At 38.0% G+C, this 21,057-nt stretch overlaps 1 protein-coding gene across 1 annotated transcript; it reads left to right on the forward strand.

The window, feature by feature from the left end:
- Window positions 1–1,963: 1,963 nt before the first annotated feature.
- Window positions 1,964–20,828, forward strand: myh11b (myosin, heavy chain 11b, smooth muscle). Its single transcript, XM_073833505.1, is given in 41 exon segments — window positions 1,964–2,305; window positions 3,808–3,964; window positions 4,806–4,833; window positions 5,146–5,262; window positions 6,075–6,111; window positions 6,315–6,407; window positions 6,504–6,567; window positions 6,712–6,810; window positions 6,924–7,067; window positions 7,145–7,240; window positions 7,343–7,461; window positions 8,911–9,063; window positions 9,158–9,331; window positions 9,424–9,597; window positions 10,669–10,783; window positions 10,941–11,140; window positions 11,374–11,495; window positions 11,609–11,678; window positions 11,770–11,930; window positions 13,068–13,176; window positions 13,262–13,393; window positions 13,496–13,702; window positions 13,834–13,971; window positions 14,063–14,186; window positions 14,297–14,468; window positions 14,561–14,773; window positions 14,858–15,002; window positions 15,111–15,317; window positions 15,420–15,524; window positions 15,719–15,871; window positions 15,968–16,216; window positions 16,292–16,504; window positions 18,496–18,708; window positions 19,006–19,167; window positions 19,249–19,377; window positions 19,451–19,539; window positions 19,632–19,755; window positions 19,852–20,060; window positions 20,136–20,244; window positions 20,327–20,499; window positions 20,642–20,828. Coding segments are annotated over 41 exon segments (6,027 nt in total).
- The last annotated feature ends 229 nt before the right edge of the window (window positions 20,829–21,057 follow it).

Raw genomic sequence — 21,057 nt, forward strand, 5'->3', positions numbered from 1 at the left:
CAATGTGGAAGTAAGCCATTTTCTGTGAATGTGCAAGATTTCTGGTTTATTAGCCACTGTAAACGGTAAAACTTAGCACTACCTACCAGGGGGTTCATAAATAAGATAATACAATAGAATATAGTATATAGTAAACATAAAAAATTAGTAAGACACACGAGTTTGCAATATCAAGCAGCAAAACAAGCTGTTTTGTACAGCTAAAAATAGCTGGAAGTGAATGACTCTGGAAGCCAGACACATTAAATTTACAAATGGCCGTGCCCACTCTTACGGGAAAAATAAGGTGGATAAAATTGTTACTGCACTGAAGGCTAAATCATCTTACTTTATGTAATGCAACAAACCGGGACAAGATGACAATATGGTTGCTTCACGTGATGGAAAGGTCTGATTCCTTGTGTGAAATAAAATTAAATATTTGTATGATACTGAATCTAATTACTCTGAATGTTAAAATACATTCTTAGAACTGTGCACTGCTTATGTATAAGTGGGTTATAAGGAGTCAAACAAGGCATACTAGATACTTTATACTTTACTAATTAAAAAAAGTACGTTTATAGTTTCTAGTAACCTCTTAGGCCAAAGATATTCTGAACTCATTAGGTACAAGTACTTACTCTTCTCTCTCTCTCTCTCTCTCTCTCTCTATATATATATATATGTATGTATATATGTGTGTGTGTGTGTGTGTGTGTGTACTAGTACAATGGAAATATATGCTACTAAGTCTTGAGCATTAAATGTTAAAACAGCTTGCCATTCTAGACAACTATAGATCAAATTGTTTGAGGAAACAATTAAATGAAATCATGATGTGCTTGTATAATAAGCATCAAATTGAGCTTAATGACTTCTTACACAAGTTTACTAAATGACTTATTGTACAAAATGACTTATTGTACAAACTTATTGTATTGTTAAAAGCTCCACAGGTATCAGGTGTATTGGACAGGTTAAACGGAAATATTAAATAATGACTTCAGTGAAGGCACTTTGACAAACAGGCTACAGATAGTTATTTAGTGTTTAATGACCTTAATGACCATACAAAACTGTCTTTCAGAAGAAAAACCTCATCATTTGCATAGGCTTTAGGCTATAATCTGATGAAGTTGGCTGTAGGATGGTCCAAATGACTTGCTCCACCCATCAAAACTAAGTCTGTCCATAAATTAAGGCTCAAAAATTAACAAAGATCATCCAACTCATTTTTTAGATGCTGCTCTAAGCATACGCAGACACTGCAAAACTAAAAAGAGGTTGTCATTGCATGTAAGTATTAGCTTTATGCTTTGCTTTATATATTTTATATACATTATAAGTGTAATTAAATATTTAAAGCATTATAAATACTATATATTTTGTAGCACTGAGTTATAGATTTTTATTTTAGGCTGTTGTTGTTAATTGTAACTGAATTGAATTGTAATGTAATTAAATGTCTTAACTTATTTCACATTTGCCATATTTCAAGGCGTCAGGTTGAAACTCTTGTAATGTTTAGTAAAGAACTACCTGTTTATGCACTGTAGGGTTATTTAAGAGATTATAAGAACATCTGTAATTGTATTATATTTAACAGTAAAAATATTTTCTAAGAAGATTACACACGTCAAGGACATACTGACTATAAAATGCCCTAGAATTTTTTTCATGCAATTCCGGTACTTAAATGCAAAACGACCAATATAAATTGGCACTAAAGTGTCAGTGGTGTGTGAAACAGCTTCTGCTGGACACACTCCATATAAGGAATGATCATAGGGACTTTATTATCATCGTTCAACAGGTTTATAGCTGTAAAGAATAAATGGCCTGTGAGTGGCAAAGATATGGCTGTTGTTTGCCTAATTCGAATATTAAAATAAGGCTACATGTTTGCACATCCGTCAGTAGGGACAGATGATAAAACACATTTCTTATTACATTATAGAATAACTCACAGAAATACTTCAAGATGACCAAGCAACCAGAAAACGAAGACAGCGGCAAGTTCCTTTACCTTGACAATGACTTCAAAAACAGCGGGGTGGCCCAGGCCGACTGGTCGGCCAAAAAGATGGTGTGGATACCTTCAGAAAGGGAAGGTTTTCAGTCAGCCAGCATCAAGGAAGAGACAGGGAATGAGGTGGTGGTTGAGCTCGACAATGGACAGAAGGTAACCGTCAGCAAAGATGAAATCCAGAAGATGAACCCACCCAAGTTCAACAAGGTTGAAGACATGGCTGCACTGACCTGTCTCAATGAGGCCTCAGTGCTGCACAACCTCAAGGAGAGGTATTTCTCAGGACTCATTTACGTAAGTTTATTCAATCTTCACCTTACACATTGGTTAAACTGCAAGTTTTTAATTATGATCATATCTAAGTGATAAAAAAAAGAAAAAAAATCTTACTGACCCCAAACGTTTAGTACTGACCTGAATAAGATATTTCACATAAAATATGTTTACATATAGCCCTTAGGAGAACATAATTGAATTTAAAAAAAAATGATCCCATTCAAAAGTTTACATCCCCTTGTTTCTTAATACTTTGTTGTTACCCGAATGATCCACAGCTATGTTTTTTAGTAGTCCCTTGTTTGTCCTGAACAGTTAAACTGCCTGCTGTTCTTCAAAAAAATCCTTCAGGTCCCACAAATTCTTTGGTTGTCCAGCTTTTTTGTGTATTTGAACCTTTTCCAACAATGACTGTATGATTTTGAGATCCAAAAAAATCAAAATACTGAGAAAATCATCTTTAAAGTTCTCCAAATTAAGTTCTTAACAATGCATAGTACTAATTAAAAATTACATTTTGATATATTTACAGTAGGAATTTTACAAAAAATCTTCATGGAACATGATCTTTACTTAATTTCCTAATGATTTTTGGCATAAAAGAAAAATCAATCATTTTGACCCATACAATGTATTTTTGGCTATTGCTACAAATATACCCCAGCGACTTAAGACTGGTTTTGTGCTCCAGGGTCACATATGTAACTATTACATTAGGTTCAAACGCTCACTGACGCTTCAGAAGGAAAAACCATGCATTAGGAGCCGGGGGGTGAAAACTTTTAAAGAAAATGGAGATGTGTAAATTTTTCCTATTTTGCCTAAATATTATATTTTTTCCATATAATACTGGCCTTCAGAATCTACAGAAGTTACTTACATGTAAATTTATCCTGATCTTCAAATTCAAAAAGTTTTCCCCACCCCGGCTCTTAATGCATGTGTTTTCCGTCTTGAGCATCAGTGAGTGTTTGAACATTTTGTAATAGGATATGTGTCCCTCAGTTGTCCTCAGTGTGAAAAGATGGATCTAAAAATCATACAGTCATTGTTGAAAAGGGTTCAAATACACAAAAATGCTGAAAAAACAAAGAATTTGTGGGACCTAAAGGAATTTTCTGAAGAACAGCAGGCAACAGTTTAACTGTTCAGGACAAACAAGGAACTCGTAAACAACTATCACTAAACAAAAAAACAACAAAAAAAAACAGCTGTGGATCATTCAGGTAACAACTTAGCATTAAGAATCAAGTGTATGTAAACTTTTGAACGAGGTCATTTTTATAAATTTACCTATTATTTGTTCTTGTGGACTACATGTAAACATTTTTATGTGAAATATCTTAATCAGGTGACTACTAAATAAACAACATGCATTTTGTATGACCCCTATTATTTTCGTAAAATAATGAATGTTTTGCTAATTCTGAAAGGGGGATGTAAACTTTTGACCTCAACTGTATAATGCAGCTTTCTGGCATATATTTGGAATAAATATTTGCTATTTATTTTAAATCCAGACTTACTCAGGCCTCTTCTGTGTGGTGGTGAACCCCTATAAGTTGCTACCCATCTACTCTGAGAAGATCATTGAGATGTACAAGGGGAAGAAGCGTCATGAGGTTCCTCCCCACATCTATGCCGTCACTGATAATGCCTATAGGAACATGCTGCAAGGTGACCACTAGTCTGAACTCACTGAATGCACCCGATAAAAACAGCTGGCAAACTAGAGAGATACAAAAATCATGTCTTCCTTCCCAAAAGTTACACTGTGTCTACAATGAATGCGACAAGTTAAAGTTGAAAATCATTTAAAGTTTGTGTCAGTACGTCATAAACAAAATGAGGCACCGTGTCCAGCTACAAATTTGCTGTGTGATATCGCAAACTGGTGTGTCTTGCATTATTATTTTAATGTATTATCTTAATTATGAACACACTGGTTTATAGAGCAAACAGTTTTACCGTTTACTGCACGTTGTCATTCTTCTCATAATTTACCTATAGCAGCTAATGAGCCAGAAATTTCACCCAGAGGCTTCCTCTTTTTTGATGTTTGCATCTGGTGTAGACACGGTGTAACACTTTTAAGTTTCCTTATTATTTAATATTTACAAAGCAAATATAAAATAATAAGGAAATTGTAAAAATGATTAAGATTAAGATTATTCATGTCTCATAGCTATTCAGTCCAGCACTGCCAGCTGTGTATTAGAAAGTGTGTGTCAGGGACTGTGTGGAATAAAGTCATCAAAATTGCCATAAATGGGGTCTTTCCCTTTCTCACTGAAATTACAGCTATTTTTGGAAGGATGAACTGTTAATCTCACCCTGTACTCAGTTTAGAATATGTAAGATTTTGGAGGTAGGGATCGTCCAATGAACAATGGTGGAGTTTGTGTTTAGACAGTCGGGCCCCTTGTTAATCTCGTTCAGGTTCTTAACTGTGACAATTCATGCATTTCTTCTCCTGTCCTTGTACTAAGTTCAAATGTTTCTATTTCTTTCTCCACAGAGCGTGAGGACCAGTCTGTTCTCTGCACGTGAGTTCTTATAATGCTTTTTGAGTGCTATTTGCTCCATAAACATAAACATAAAATCCTAATAAAACTAGACTTTAATGGTAAAGCAGTTAGGAAAGAAGTAAGGAAAGATGTGTCTGTGAGGCACCATTCAGTAGGTAAAGATGAAATCAGCAGATACATTTGCAAGAATTGCCGGAGCTTGAGTTTGACTGGGCCATAAAATAATACACATTTATATAAACGATATCATTATATTTGCTAAGCTGACATGTAAATTATTATGCAAATGATTATGACATATGGTGGCATTCTTTAATGTGTGTTTAATAGCGGTGAGTCGGGTGCTGGAAAAACAGAAAATACCAAAAAAGTCATCCAGTACCTTGCAGTCGTGGCATCATCACACAAAGGGAAGAAAGATGCTGGCTCTGTGAGTTCAAACTTTGTATCATTAAACCAACTGTCATAAAGTATGTTATAATAATTTTTTTTGCATGTGTTCATTACTGTTAAGATTTTGATTAACAATGCAGGGTTTGATTAGAATAATAGTCACATCTTTATGATAGGATATAAACGCTTTAGCACTAAACAAGATATATGTTTAAATTTCACATGGTGCAGTCCATTAATACTTATCCATACAGCTTCTGCATGTACTTTGTGATTCTGGATGGCTGTCCATAAAACCAAACACCACTGTTGGATTCTTTTTTGCAATTCACAGAAAACAAAGATCTGAAATACACAAATCAAATACACAACTCTAAAAAAAATGCTGGGTGAAATATATACAAACCCAGCGACTTGGTTGTTTTGACCCAGTGGTTGGGTAGTTTATTAGAGGTGAAAATCTATTAATAAACAATTTAAAAAAGTTTATTATTTAATTCTTATTTATTATTATTAACGTATTATTAAATGTTTATTTATTTGACATGTGAATGAATGTTAATTTTCAACCTATTTTGGATTAATTTTAAGCAAAAAATACAGTAATTTCTAAACAATAGTTGAGTTAAATAAAACTAACCAGAAGCCTGATTCAAAACAACCCATTCACTGCGTGTGTCCATATTTTACCGAGGGCTAGTTTGTTTTTGCCCCAGTATTTTTTTATTTTTTATTTTTTTGCAACAGAATTGCTGTCAGGACAATTTCTAAAATAACTTCTAGAGCTTTTAAGCTGGAATCATACTCTGCACTTTTCCATTTCAACTTGTTGTAATAGATTGATTTTTAATCATTTCATCATTAACCCCAATTTAGCAACAAAAAGGACCCCAGTTAGCATATGTGAGTACCTGAGCTTCTTTTAATTTATTTTTGGATGTCAATGTCTACATGTCAATTATAAAAAAAACAAGGTCAAATAGCTGAATTGCCTTTTACTTTAATATGTACTTAAATATAATATGTAATGTAAATTAGATAAGCTTTTAGTTGGTTTTTCTGCTTTGAATCAAAATAAATGACATTTCCTTGGTCCGTTTGTTTAGGGTGAGCTAGAGAAGCAGCTCCTACAGGCCAATCCTATTCTGGAGGCATTTGGCAATGCAAAGACCATCAAAAATGATAACTCCTCAAGATTTGTGAGTTTGCAATTCATTGTTTTGGTATTAAACACTTGCTCATTATCATTATAAATCAACATTAGCATTAAAAATTTCTCTGTTTGTCCTCCTCAGGGTAAATTTATTAAAATCAACTTTGACAACACCGGCTACATCGTTGGAGCAAACATTGAAACCTGTATCCTACTAAGTCTTTCCATTGAATCTGATATTAGTTTGATATTATAATCAATTAGAATAATGATTTCTTTAAAAAAATACTTGGACTAACTGCGCACCATAAAAGTCAAGCACATTCACCTTAATGTATAAATGAATCCAGACCTCCTGGAGAAGTCTCGGTGTATCCGACAGGCCAAAATTGAGAGATCCTTCCACATCTTCTACTACATGGTGGCTGGAGCCAAAGACAAAATGAGAGGTGAGAACCAAGAATTTCTCTTACAAGAGCTTTGTATTGAATCTTCTGTGTTTAAACATATTATTTTCAGATATCATTTTAGACATACCACTAACAGTCACTCTCTTTCACAGATGAGCTCTTGCTAGAGGACTTCAGTAACTACCGTTTCCTGGTGGCTGGGCACATCCAGCTACAAAACCAGCAAGATGATGAGATGTTTGAAGAAACTCTGGAAGCCATGGAGGTCCTGGGCTTCAATGAGGAGGAAAGAATAGGTATTTAACAAAACAATGACTCATTTTATAACTTAACATCCTATCTTTGTGTTTAAAATCTAGTGTGTTTCGTTTAGGCATGTTTAAAGTATGTTCTACTGTGCTGCAACTGGGTAACATCGAGTTCAAAGCAGAGAAAAACCAGGAGCAGGCCAGCATGCCAGACAACACAGGTAAATAATCAAGTCCAGAGATTAATCTGTGATGTTGCTCTCATCCTGAACTATCCCGGCTAAACCAAAATGCTCATATGTTGTGGTAAATGCATCCACCAGCTGCACAGAAAGTGTGCCATCTGCAGGGGATTAATGTGACTGATTTCACCAAAGCTATTCTCACTCCTCGCATCAAAGTTGGACGAGAGCTGGTACAGAAGGCACAGACCAAAGAACAGGTGCATTACCACACTATGTCATACAGCTATAATGCATTATTTTTAAGATTTCAGCAGAGTTTTTGTTTGTACTGCTTGGAGTAAACTGGTTTATCATTGTTTTTCAGTTACTAGTAATTACATTTACCAAATACAATTCTTAACACTCTTAAAAATAATGGGTCTTCATTGGAATCTATTGCACAAAAGGTTCTACAGATTATTAAAAAGTTCTTTAAGCAAAAAAGAAACAAAATGGTTATCCTATTGTCAGGGTTGCCAGGTTTTCACAACAAACCCTGCCCAATTGCTTCTCAAAACTTCCTCAAAACTAGCCCAAATGCATTTTTTAGAGAGGATCCCAGTAAAAATCGCTCTCCAGGGAGTAAAATACAATTTTTTTTGGCCTTAGACATGGTACAGAAGGCACAAACCAAAGAACAGGTGCATTTCTACACTATGTCATACAGCTATAATGCATTATTTTGAAGATTTCAGCAGAGTTTTTGTTTGTCCTGCTCGGAGTAAACTGGTTTATCATTGTTTTTCAGTTACTAGTAATTATATTGACCAAATACAATTCTCAACACTGGTCAAAATAAAGGTTCTTCATTGGAATCTACTGCACAAAAGGTTCTACAGATTATTAAAAAGTTCTTTAAACTAAGCAACAACAACAACAAAAATGGGAACCCAAAATGGTTATCCTATTTCCAGGGTTGCCAGGTTTTCACAACAAAACCTGCCCAATTTCTTCTCAAAACTACTTCAAAACTAGCCCAAATGCATTTTTTAGAGAGGATCCCAGTAAAAATCGCTCTCCAGGGAGTAAAATACAATTTTTTTTGGCCTTAGACATGGTACAGAAGGCACAAACCAAAGAACAGGTGCATTTCTACACTATGTCATACAGCTATAATGCATTATTTTTAAGATTTCAGCAGAGTTTTTGTTTGTACTGCTTGGAGTAAACTGGTTTATCATTGTTTTTCAGTTACTAGTAATTATATTGACCAAATACAATTCTCAACACTGGTCAAAATAAAGGTTCTTCATTGGAATCTACTGCACAAAAGGTTCTACAGATTATTAAAAAGTTCTTTAAACTAAGCAACAACAACAACAAAAATGGGAACCCAAAATGGTTATCCTATTTCCAGGGTTGCCAGGTTTTCACAACAAAACCTGCCCAATTTCTTCTCAAAACTACCTCAAAACTAGCCCAAATGCGTTTCTGAGGGGGATCCCCAGTAAAAAAAAAAGCTTTCTAGGGGCTGAATATAAAGTTATTGGGGTCACTTTAAACAGTGTTAAAGCAGCCCAATTCCACAGGAAAACCATGGATTTGGAAACAATGCCTATTGCATTAGTACAATCCCCATTTTGGAACCATCGTTTTAAGAGTGTAATTATCTGTGAAACTGTAATGCAATTCAATTCAGATATTATAATAATATGTCCATTTATCAGGCTGACTTTGCAATTGAAGCTTTGGCCAAGGCCATATATGACCGTCTGTTTCGCTGGATCTTGGCTCGTGTCAACAAGGCTCTAGATAAGACAAAGCGCCAGGGAGCCTCTTTTCTGGGCATCTTGGACATTGCTGGGTTTGAGATTTTTGAAGTGAGTCCAACAGGGTAAAAGTCTTCATTAACAGATTATAAAAATCAAAAGTGAACTTTAATTGTGAGGCATTGCTTTTTTGCCTTTCTTACAGGATAACTCATTTGAGCAGCTGTGCATCAACTACACCAATGAGAAACTGCAGCAGCTTTTTAATCACACTATGTTCATCCTGGAGCAAGAGGAGTACAAAAAGGAAGGGATCGAGTGGAACTTCATTGACTTTGGTTTGGATCTCCAACCCTGCATTGAGCTCATTGAGAGACCGGTCAGCACAATTCATATATATTAAGGGTAATGATCTTTGATTATCTTTAAAAGTTACTCAGTCATGAGATTTATTTTGGTTTGCCCTTACAGAACAATCCTCCAGGTATCCTAGCTCTGCTAGATGAGGAGTGCTGGTTTCCAAAGGCAACGGATGTTTCCTTTGTCGAAAAACTCACAAACACTCACTCAAGCCACTGCAAATTCTCTAAACCTAAGAATTTAAAGGAGAAGACTTTCTTCACTGTGCAGCACTACGCTGGCAAGGTATTCAAAAGTCTGGGTTCAGAAAAATACAATTTTTAAGAAAAATGCATTAAACTGGTTGATTAAAAGTGACAGCTAATGCACTTACAATGTTATAAAAGATATGTTATATCTATCTATTAAAGTTATATCTATCTACAGTTGAAGTCAAACATGTACATTAACCTTGCAGAATCTGCAAAATATTAATTATTTTACCAAAATAAGAAGGATCATACAAAATGCATGTTATTTTTTATTTATTACTGATTTTTATTTATTATTAAGATGTTTTACATAAAAGATATTTACATATAGTCCACAAGAGAAAATTAGTATATAGTTGAATTTATAAAAACGATCCTGTTCAAAAGTTTACATACACTTGATTCTTAATACTATGTTGTTACCTGAATGATCAGCAGCTGTTTTTTTTTTTTTTTTTCAAGTGATAGTTGTTCATAAGTTCCTTGTTTGTCCTGAGCAGTTAAACTGCCTGCTGTTTTTCAGAAAAATTCTTCAGGTCTCACAAATTCTGTGGTTTTTCAGCATTTTTGTGTATTTGAACCCTTTCCAACATTGATTTGAATATCCATCTTTTCATACTGAGGGCAACTGAGAGACTCATATGCAACTATTACAGAAGGTTCAAACACTCACTGATGCTCCAGAAGGAAAAACGATGCAGCAAGAGCTAGGGGTGTAAACTTTTGAACAGAATGAACATATGTACATTTTTCTTATTTTGCCTAAGTATCACATTTTTTTCATTTAGTACTGGCTTTCAGAAGCTACAGAAGATACTAATATGTTTACCAGAAGACAAAATAAGTTTGAACCTTCTGTAATAGTTACATCTGAGTCCCTCAGTTGTCCTCAGTGTGAAACAACAGATCTCAAAATCATACAGTCATTGTCAGAAAGGGTTCAAATACACAAAAATGCTGAAAACCACAGAACAATACAGTATTAAGAATGAGTATTAAGAATGAGAACTTTTGAATGAGTCATTTTTATACATTATTAAAGAAAACAAAGAAAAGAAGACAAATATGGCTACTATAATAGCAATAATGTTTTAATTTGATTTAGGTGGATTATAACGCCACATCTTGGTTGACTAAAAACATGGACCCACTCAATGACAATGTCACAGCCTTGCTGAGTAACTCTTCCAGTGCATTTGTGCAGGACATCTGGAAAGATGGTGAGTCTTTGTCAGGAATAATAACAAGGTTTACTTGAGTCTGAGCACAAAGACAATAATGTATGCTCTATAAAGAAACTTTTATTTTTCTTATATATTTATTTTATGTTCAACTGGTCTCAAACGTATTTTGAAAGAAGTCCCTGTGTTCCTATAGTGGATCGTGTGGTGGGTTTGGAAACCATGGCTAAAATGGCTAAGTCTGATAGCGCAGCTCCAGCTGCTTCCAAGTCCAAGAAAGGCATGTTCCGCACCGTAGGACAGCTGTACAAAGAGTCTCTTGGCAAGCTCATGACAACTCTCCATAACACTCAACCAAACTTTGTACGCTGCATCATTCCCAACCATGAAAAAAGGGTATGCCACAGCAAATATCATGCTATACTGATTTATATCTGTATTTAATGTTTTATCTAAACAAGATGCATTTTCCAAAAGGCAGGTTTCATATGATTTGTGTGTTATATAGGATTCAAACATTAATTATACTCCTTAACCCAAGAGAATACATACAGTTTAAATATATATACAGTATATAAAGTAAAAGTAGTATTTTAAAATACAGTGAAATTCACTGCTTTTGTCCTTAGGCTGGCAAGATAGATGCCCACCTGGTTCTTGAGCAGCTGCGCTGTAATGGTGTACTGGAAGGGATCCGCATCTGTCGCCAGGGCTTCCCTAATCGCATAGTCTTTCATGAGTTCCGCCAGCGGTGAGTCTTTTCTGAAACACATACTTGATCATTTCAAATACAGAGTTTGGTTTGTAGATTTGAATGCTTCTAATTGGCCAGAATACTAATTGCCATCTTTGATCATTTCCAAGCTATGAGATCCTAGCTGCTGGGGCTATTCCTAAAGGATTCATGGATGGAAAACAAGCCTGTACCCTTATGGTGAGTTGAGTAAAATACATATACTTATACTGTACTGGCAAGCCACTTTTTGTTCTTTAATGACAATTCCTCCCTGCTTTTTAACCGTCAGATAAAACATCTAGACTTGGACCCCAACCTGTACCGGATTGGTCTGAGTAAGATATTTTTCCGCACAGGAGTGTTGGCACAGCTGGAGGAAGAACGTGACCTGAAACTGACTGATATCATAATCGCCTTCCAGGCCCAGGCTCGAGGCTTTTTAAGCAGAAAGTGAGTCCTTGTTAAAGGGAATCCTAGGTATTAAGACTTGTAAGTCTTAATATAACATAATGAATTTGTCTTACTAAAATATGTAGTAGAAAACCCATTAAATATTTACGTTATTTAAATCCACATAATTTTATACGTATTTTGGACTATGGGGGTGCCGTTAGTTTGATGATGAGCCACTAGCACTACTTATAGCTATTTTTACTGCAACACAACTCGGAAAATAAAATACTGATATGATGCCACATTGTGCGACTTTTAGTTGTAATTTTCAGTTAAAGGGCAACAAGAGAAGCGATGAAGAAGAGTCTTCACTGCTTTACTAGCGATAAGAAGAGGAGAAAAGAATGGGAAGATGTCTGTAGAAGAATAAAACTTCCTAAAGGCCTGCATCTTTGTTCTCTCCACTTTAGCCCTGATACCGTTGGGACTTTTAGTAGACCACAGCTACTGAAAAAGCTTAGGAATGGCACAGACAAGAAACGCTAGATGCCATCCTGGTAGGATGTAAACATGCCATGCGCTTGTCATGATGCCGCAGCCACTGAAGGAGTTTCTCAGCGTAGATTTCACTTGATATCCAACGACTCCAGGGTTTAGACTTCTTTGTACCGCTAGTAACTCAATCATTTCACGCCATTGAAAAAATGGTGCCCCCCATAGTCCAAAATATGTAAAACGATGTAAACAACGTAAATCTTTCATGCGTTGTCTACTACATATTTCAGTAAGAGACATTATTTGCATTAAGCCACACAAGTCTTAATACCCGGGGTTCCTTTTAAATAAATGCAGATATACTGTATACCAACTACTTTTGAACCTTTGTGCACTGTATTTACTGTGACTGTAGTTTCATTGTGACTTAAAATGTCACAAAAAGGTCGACACTATTAGCCTTGAGGGCAGCGCGCCAACCGTTGCGCTCCGGGCGTCCCGTGTTTGAATCCAGACTCAAGGACCTTTCCTGATCCTGCCCCCTATCTCTCTCTCCCACTTCACTTCCTGTCATATCTGATCTGAGCTATCATAATAAAGGCAAAAATGCCAAAAAAATAAATCTTAAAAAAATGTCACAAAAAGTACCAGTTTCAAGCTTCAGGTAAATGGTTCTATCTAAAATCTTAAAATTTACAGGGCGTTCAGCAAGAAACAAAAGCAGCTGACAGCCATGAAAGTGATTCAGAGGAACTGTGCTGTTTATCTGACACTCAAGAACTGGCAGTGGTGGAGACTGTTCACTAAAGTATGTCCTAAACACAACTACACATATCTATGTAAATTTAAAAACCACTGTGGTCATTTTGTGGTCAACTTATGTTTCTGTTTAGGTCAAACCCCTGCTTCAGGTGACTCGTCAAGACGAGGAGATGAATCAAAAGGAAGAGGAGCTTCAGAAAGCCAAAGAAATTGCCCAGAAGTCTGAAGCTGAACTTAAGGAGATCACACAGAAACACAACCAGGTACAAGAGCGGAACTGTGATCCAAACTCAACTACAATGGTACATTTATTCATACTGATTTACTATCAGTACCCACTGGAATGTGTATTTCATCTTTATTAGGTGGTAGAAGAAAGGAACCAGCTACAAGCCAAGCTACAGGAGGAGGCAGAGTTGTATGCAGAGTCTGAGGAGGTGAGGATACGGCTGGAGGCCAAGAAGCAAGAGCTGGAGGAGGTGCTCCATGAGATGGAGGCTCGACTCGAGGAGGAGGAGGAACGAAGCCAGGTCTTTCAACAAGAGAAGGCTAATCTGCAACAACAACTCAAGGTTGAGTGGAACAATAATTCGACTGTCAATTGTTTTTGCTGTAATTTGTTCTCTCTTTTCTCAAAGCCTAAGATTTGGAAAAGAAAATGGAAAAAGTAAATAAGAAAACTGTACTCATCTATTGCGTGTAGGATTTAGAGAAACATTTATCAGAAGAAGAACATGCAAGACAGAAGCTTCAAATGGAAAGTGGGGCTGCAGATGGAAAGTTTAAGAAACTTGAGGAAGATCTTCTCATCGTGGAAGATCAAAACAGCAAGCTGCAGAAGGTCTGTATCTAGTATTATTTGGATCCTCATACTTTTTGTGGAAAATGGATATCAGGTGTGAGTAATATGGCTGCTGTTTTTGTGTGTTTAGGAGAAGCAACAGTTGGAGGAGCGGTTAGCTGACTTTTGCTCCAACCTTGCTGAGGAGGAAGAGAAATCCAAAAACCTGACTAAACTGAAGGCTAAACATGAATCCATGATTTCAGATCTTGAAGGTTTTTTCATTTTCATCCTAAAGTTTGACATTATCTGTACTTTTAATTAATTTTAAACCTAACCAAATTAATTAAACCATAGCATCGTTTATTTCTGTGTGCCTGTGCAGTTCGAATGAAGAAGGAAGAGAAAAGTCGGCAGGATGTAGAGAAAGCCAAACGTAAACTGGAGACTGAGAATTATGATGTGCAGGAACAACTAAAAGATGCACAGAACCTAATAGCAGAACTCAAGACACAACAAGCCAGAAGTGAAGTGGAAATTCAGGACCTTCAGTCATGGTACATTGTTACTTACGCCATAGTTCGCTGTTCAAAGACACTGCTTCACTGCTCATTGTAAATTGTAACCAGACCATTTGTATATTGACCAGCATGGAAAAAGAATCAGCTCAGAAAAGCAATGCTCAGAAAAAGATACAGGAAATGGACGGGCTTGTCTCAGAGCTTCAAGATGAGCTTGAAGCTGAGCGGGAGACTTGTAGAAAGTCAGAAAAAGCCAGAAAGGAGCTGGAAGAAGAGCTGTCGGCCCTAAGGACTGAACTGGAGGACTCACTAGACACCACAGCAGCACAACAAGATCTACGGTGATTATTTAAATGTGTAACTTTCAAATGGTTGTTTATTATGTAAAAGTAGATGTTAGTCTTAGTCTCTTTTTGCTTGGACAGGGCTAAGAGGGAGCAGGAGGTTGCCATGCTTAAGAAGTTGATAGAAGACGAAGGCCGAAGCCATGAGGCTCAAGTGAATGATATGAAACAAAAACATGAGCAGGCTGTAAATGAACTTAGTCAACAACTAGAGCAAACCAAACGGGTAAGAAAACTGCTTAACCTTGGCACACACAGTGCTTTGGATATAAGAGTCTGCAAAATGATTCAAAGTAAATAAATTTAGATTTCCTAAACTAAACCTGAAATGCAGGCCAAGGCCAGTCTGGAGAAGGCCAAACAGGCCTTGGAGAAGGAGGTTGTAGACTTGAATGGACACCTTCGCTCGCTGGGTAATGCCAAGCAGGATGTGGAACAGAAGAAGAAGAAGGCAGAGACCCAGCTTGCTGACCTTCAGACTCACTTCAGTGAGAGCGAAAAGAAGAGGGAAGAGCTTGGAGATGCAGTGTCTAGACTGACTGTGAGTTTTACATTCAGATATGTTCTGATATACTATAGAAACAATGCAGGCTTTCTGTATAGAAACACCTGATTTATGAACATCTTTTGTAAAAATTCTCAGATGGAGTATAACAATGTGAATAGCATCCTTAACGAGGCAGAGAGCAAGAACATCAAGCTGAGTAAAGATGTTGCAAGTCTCAACTCACAGCTTCAGGATACACAGGTATTGTATAATTTAAAGCAGGGGTTTTCAAACTGGGGTCATTGGAAAAGTTCAGGGGCTACCTTTATAGTTGGCTTTGTATTTTAGGAATTATTATTAGGGTCAAAAAAGTTGGAAACCTAAAGGGTGTTGTGAATTGTGACAGAATTGATATTTCAAGAGGCACATGATGTTTTGTCTATCTGCCTACTTAGGAGTTACTTGGTGAGGAGACCCGTCAAAAACTAAATTTTTCCACTCGGCTACGTCAAATGGAGGATGAACGAAACAGTCTTCTGGAACAAATAGAAGAAGAGGCAGAAGCCCGAAGGAATGCAGAGAGACAGGCCTCCAGCCTTACCACACAGGCTAGTCACTCACATTTGCAAAGAACTGAATTAAGCATCTCACTTTATGACAATCAGTTGTGCCATTGAGGCAAATTTTATTTGTTTCTACTATAGCTGTCAGATGCAAAGAAGAAGTTGGAAGAGTTATCCAGCAATTTTCAAATGCTTGAAGAAAGCAAGAGACGGCTACAGAGGGATCTGGAGGCCACACTTGGAGAGTTTGAGGAGAAAACAACAGCTTATGACAAGCTGGAGAAGACCAAGAATCTTCTTCAACATGAGTTGGAGGATGTGGTGGTGGACCTGGACAGCCAGAGACAGCTGGTTTCAAATCTGGAGAAGAGACAACGGAAATTTGACCAGGTTGCATTTCTATGCTTAAGGTAACATCCTGATTTTCTCAATACGAATATTTATACTCATTTTTTTTTCATTAAGATCCTTGCTGATGAGAAGACAGTCTCCAGCAAGTATGCTCAGGAGCGTGACTGCGCAGAGGCAGAGGCACGAGAGAAGGAGACCAAATGTTTGGCCCTCACTCGAGCACTCGAAGAATCCCAGAGCTCCTTACGAGAGTTAGAGAAACTCAATAAGATGCTGCGCACTGAGATGGAAGATCTGATCAGTTCAAAGGACGATGTGGGAAGAAATGTAAGTTGTTTTTTACAGTAGCATGAATCTTGGATTCATAGTTCATGTCAGAAATTAGATTACTAAAACTAATTAAAGTGCCCCTATTATGCCATGTTAAAGGTAGTTAATATTGTTGTAATAGTCTCTTAAAACAGGTTTACATGTATGCAAGTTCAAAAAACACTTTAGTTTTCTCCAAAATTAGATTGAATTTTACCCCGTTTCTAAATGATTCGTAAACGACTCGTGTGAAGCAGTTCGAAGAATCAGTCTCTCTAAACCCCTCCTTTCAGTGAGCCCTCACCGCTGTGATTGGTCAGATGGTGCAGTCCTTTTGGATTGGTCTACCGCTTCAGCGCAAAACGAAACGCCCATTGGCATAACTGAATGACAGCTGCGGAGACCTGTTAATGCATAGAAAAGATAGCCTCGATTTTACCCTATCTATTCGAGCCGGAGTCTGACGATGAAACGGTTGAAGTGGCACATCGACAAGAAACTGTTTTGCAAGCACGACTGGAGCAGGACGTTTCTCAGTGGGTGTCATATGTTACCTGTTAAAAGTGCTTGCAATTTGCTTTTGTAAGCGAACCGGGCACACCTCTACGTTGTGAACTTCAACATTGTATAATGCATAACACTGCGTTAAGCCATCGTTTATCATTATCATTACTTAAACTAATAAGGCAGACAGACAGTCAAGCTGCATCAATCACAATTTTTAGACTATATTGCACTCACAGCTGAACAACAGAACTACAGAAACAAAGTTACAGCTACAGAAAGTTAGCCGGTTACCAAGACATGTGCGGGGTTGTTAAACACCATAACGTACACAAAGACGTATTTTGAACGATCGCTAGAAAATACAATCATCAATTATTAAAGGTTGTATCAGCGATTTCTAGCCTAAAACATAAAGTGTCAAATTCAGCTGACCTTTATTCACGATCCGCTCGCTGCCTGCCCCATAAATTGTCTGTGAAAAAACCGCGTCTCTCTGGTCAGCCTAGGGTCCGAGATATGCCAAAAAAACAATCGGCGCTATCAACAATAGCCACAGATAAACAAACCGTGTTCCAACCAATCAGCGTCAGGGGGTTCGTGTTGTGGACTTTCCTACTGGTGCAGGGATGTGAGGGAGGCGGAGCGAAAGTCCACAACACCAAACCCCTGACGCTGATTGGTTGGAACAATGTTTGTTTTTGCTGTGGAAAGGTTGGTAGTGCCGATTGTTTTTTTGGCATATCTCGGACCCTAGGCTGACCAGAGAGACACGGTTTTTTCACAGACAATTTATGGGGCAGGCAGCGAGCGGATCGTGATGAAAGATAAGCTGAATTTTACACTTTATGTTTCAGGCTAGAAATCGCTGATACAACCTTTAATCATACTTACAGGTAGAAGTTCAGAGGAGCAAGCCGGTCCAAATAAACTGGGCACTGATCCATTTTTTAAAACCAAGCGTTTGGTGAATCTCGCGTTGTAACGTTACTCCCCAAGATTGGAAAAGCAGTCATCAGTAAAATGACGCGAATACAACACAAGATTGGAATTGGACTGCTGAGGTGTTGAAAAAATTAATGAACCACTCATTCTTGGTAGTTTCATCTTTCGGAAGGGCATATAAAACAAATTCACTCCCACAGCGCAGGGCATCTTCTTGACATGATGTAACGTTAATCCACGTGAAAATGGTAGGCCTACTGTTTGTGGGCGGGCAAGTTGTTCGCGAAATTGAACGTGGGCGGACATTACGCAAATGTGTAGCTCGTGACGTGTGGCCGTTACAGAAAAAAGATTCGAATTGCTGACGACTCGTTCAGGCGAATATGAGCCGACTCTTTTTTTTGTTAGACAAAAACTTCATTTATAGTGCACTGTCGGTGTCACAACTTTGCAGATAGTTTATGTTCACATACAGCTACATGACACACTACATGAAATATCATATTTGAAAAGGCATAATAGGGGCACTTTAAAATAAAATTATTTAAAACCAACTGAAGGTCCATGAGCTGGAGAAGGAAAAACGTGGATTGGAGGCTCAAGTGGAGGAGATGACAATTCAGATGGAGGAACTCGAGGATGAATTACAGACCGCGGAGGATGCTAAACTCCATCTGGAAGTCAATATGCAAGCCCTCAAAGTCCAACTTCAAAGAGACCTGCAGGCCAGAGAGGAGCAAAGTGAAGAGAAGAGGAAACAACTGCTTAAGCAGGTGATGATCGATTACTTTGTTTTGATTTTTGTTGCTCAATAGGTAAGCAATGTGATTTTGTAGGACTTCTTGAACTGCCCAACATTTCTTGTAGACCCGGGGTGCCCAAACTTGGTCACCTAAACCAGCTAATCAAGCTCTTACTAGGCATATTAGAAACTTCCTGGCACGTGTGTTGAGGCAAGTTGGAGCTAAATTCTAAAGAACATCGGCCCTCCAGGACAGAGTTTGGGCATCCCTGTTTTAGACTCACAAAAAGAGTTCTTCACTTCTAATATTCACGCACTTGGCACACAGGTACGTGAGCTTGAGACTGAGCTAGAAGATGAGCAGAAAATGAGAACTTCACTGGCAGGTGCCAAGAAGAAACTTGAGGGGGATTTGCAGGACCTTGAAGACCAAGTTGATGCAATCAGCAGGGCGAGAGATGAGGCCATTAAACAACTACGCAAGATTCAGGTCAGAGAACCTTCAAATTGTTTTGGAATTTCCCAAGCCTTTATCAAACTTCATCTATGATAGTTGTCTTTCCCATGACAGACGCAGATGAAAGACTCCCAGAGGGAGCTGGAAGATGCAAGAGCATCCCAAAAGGAGGTTCTTTCAGAAGCTAAAGAATCTGAGAGAAAGGCCAGAGCCATGGAGGCAGAAATCTTACACCTACAGGAGGTATACATGATACCAAATGGTTGATTGCAATAGGCTTAAATATCTTGCCATACAACTTTCAATTCCTTTGTAGGAACTGGCTACAGCAGAAAGAGCTCGCAAACAAGCTGAGCGAGAGAGAGATGAGATAGCAGGGGAGATGGCAAGTGGCTCATTTGGAAGGTAAGTTGTGAATTAGTATTTGCAAAATGGAAAACTGAAGAACTATAGCAGAAAACTATAAAGTACAATATGCAATGTCCGTCCACTGACAGATCTGGCATGTCTGATGAACGGCGTCGTCTGGAAGCCAAAATTCAACAGTTGGAAGAGGAACTTGATGAGGAACAGGCAAACACGGAGACGCTCAGTGAGAGACTGCGAAGAAGTGTTCAGGAGGTGATTGGGTTAATGTACCATTATTTGTCCACTCATATACTGTAGTGAAGGTGTTTGTTCAAGGTGATACCACAAATCGTTTTCATCTATAACTAGGTGGACCAGCTGACCAGCGAGCTGCATGTTGAACGCTCCAATGCTCAGAGGATCGAAAGTGGCTGGCAGCAAATGGAAAGGCAGAACAAAGAGCTGAGAGCCAAGGTGCTGGAGATGGAGGGACAGGTCAAATCCAAGCAACGGTCCTCTGTAGCTGCACTAGAGACCAAGCTACAACAAATGGAGGACCAACTAGACCATGAGAGCAGGTAAAATCATCAGTGTTAAAATGGATTTAGTTATTACGAAAGAGGGATTCCAAATAGTAGTTTTTTTTTTAACAGGGAAAGACAAGCGATTACCAAGGCCATTCGTCAGAAAGACAAGAAACTAAAGGAACTGATGGTACAAATAGAGGATGAACGAAAACAGATGGAGCAATATAAGGACCAAGTACGAAGGATTCTTTTACAGCATTTGAGCTCCCATGTTTTCTCAGAACTTTGACAACTGATTGATGTCATCCTTGTTGTAGGCAGAAAAAGCGAACCTGCGAGCAAGGCAGCTTAAGTTGCAGGTGGAGGAGATTGACGAGGAGTCTCAGCGTGCCACTGCTGCCCGTCGTAAACTTCAGAAAGAGCTGAATGAGGCCATCGAGGCCAATGACGCCCTGAACAGAGAAGTGTCTTCACTCAGGAGCAAACTCAGGTTGTTCTGCAGTAACCCCTTTCTGTAATGTATGTCAAACCAGAATCACATTAGCATTCTACAGTAAAACATTTAGAGACATAGGTTTGCTTGTGGTATATTTGGAGAGGTGTCGTTTCTTAACTCTTGGTATGTTCCTCAGGCGTGGCAGTGACTCATCTTTCAGCGGTCCGTTAAGGCGTAGTGGAGGTGGGAGCTTTAGAAGAACACGCAGGAGCATGATGGAAACATCTGAGATCCTAGAAGGCGAGGGTCCTTCTGCTACTTCCGTCCATCAACCTGAGGAACCTCAAAATGAGCCAATTAACGGCACCAAGGATGACAACTAAAGAAATCATTCCCAAAGCCTCTTACTATTTGCTTTTGCCATTTCTGAATAATAATTCATGCTTGTTAAATCTTGATTATGTCCTAAAACAAGGTTAGGTACTTAGGTCTGTTCTTCTCTGATTTCAACAGTTGACTAATTCTAATATCGTTTTACTAAGCAATCAAATTTCTATAACTAAGTACCATGGTACCTCCATGGTTTTAGGACATGATGTACCATAGCAATAT

This window comes from Garra rufa, chromosome 1 (assembly GCF_049309525.1).
Source record: "Garra rufa chromosome 1, GarRuf1.0, whole genome shotgun sequence".
Classification (NCBI taxonomy): Eukaryota; Metazoa; Chordata; class Actinopteri; order Cypriniformes; family Cyprinidae; genus Garra; species Garra rufa.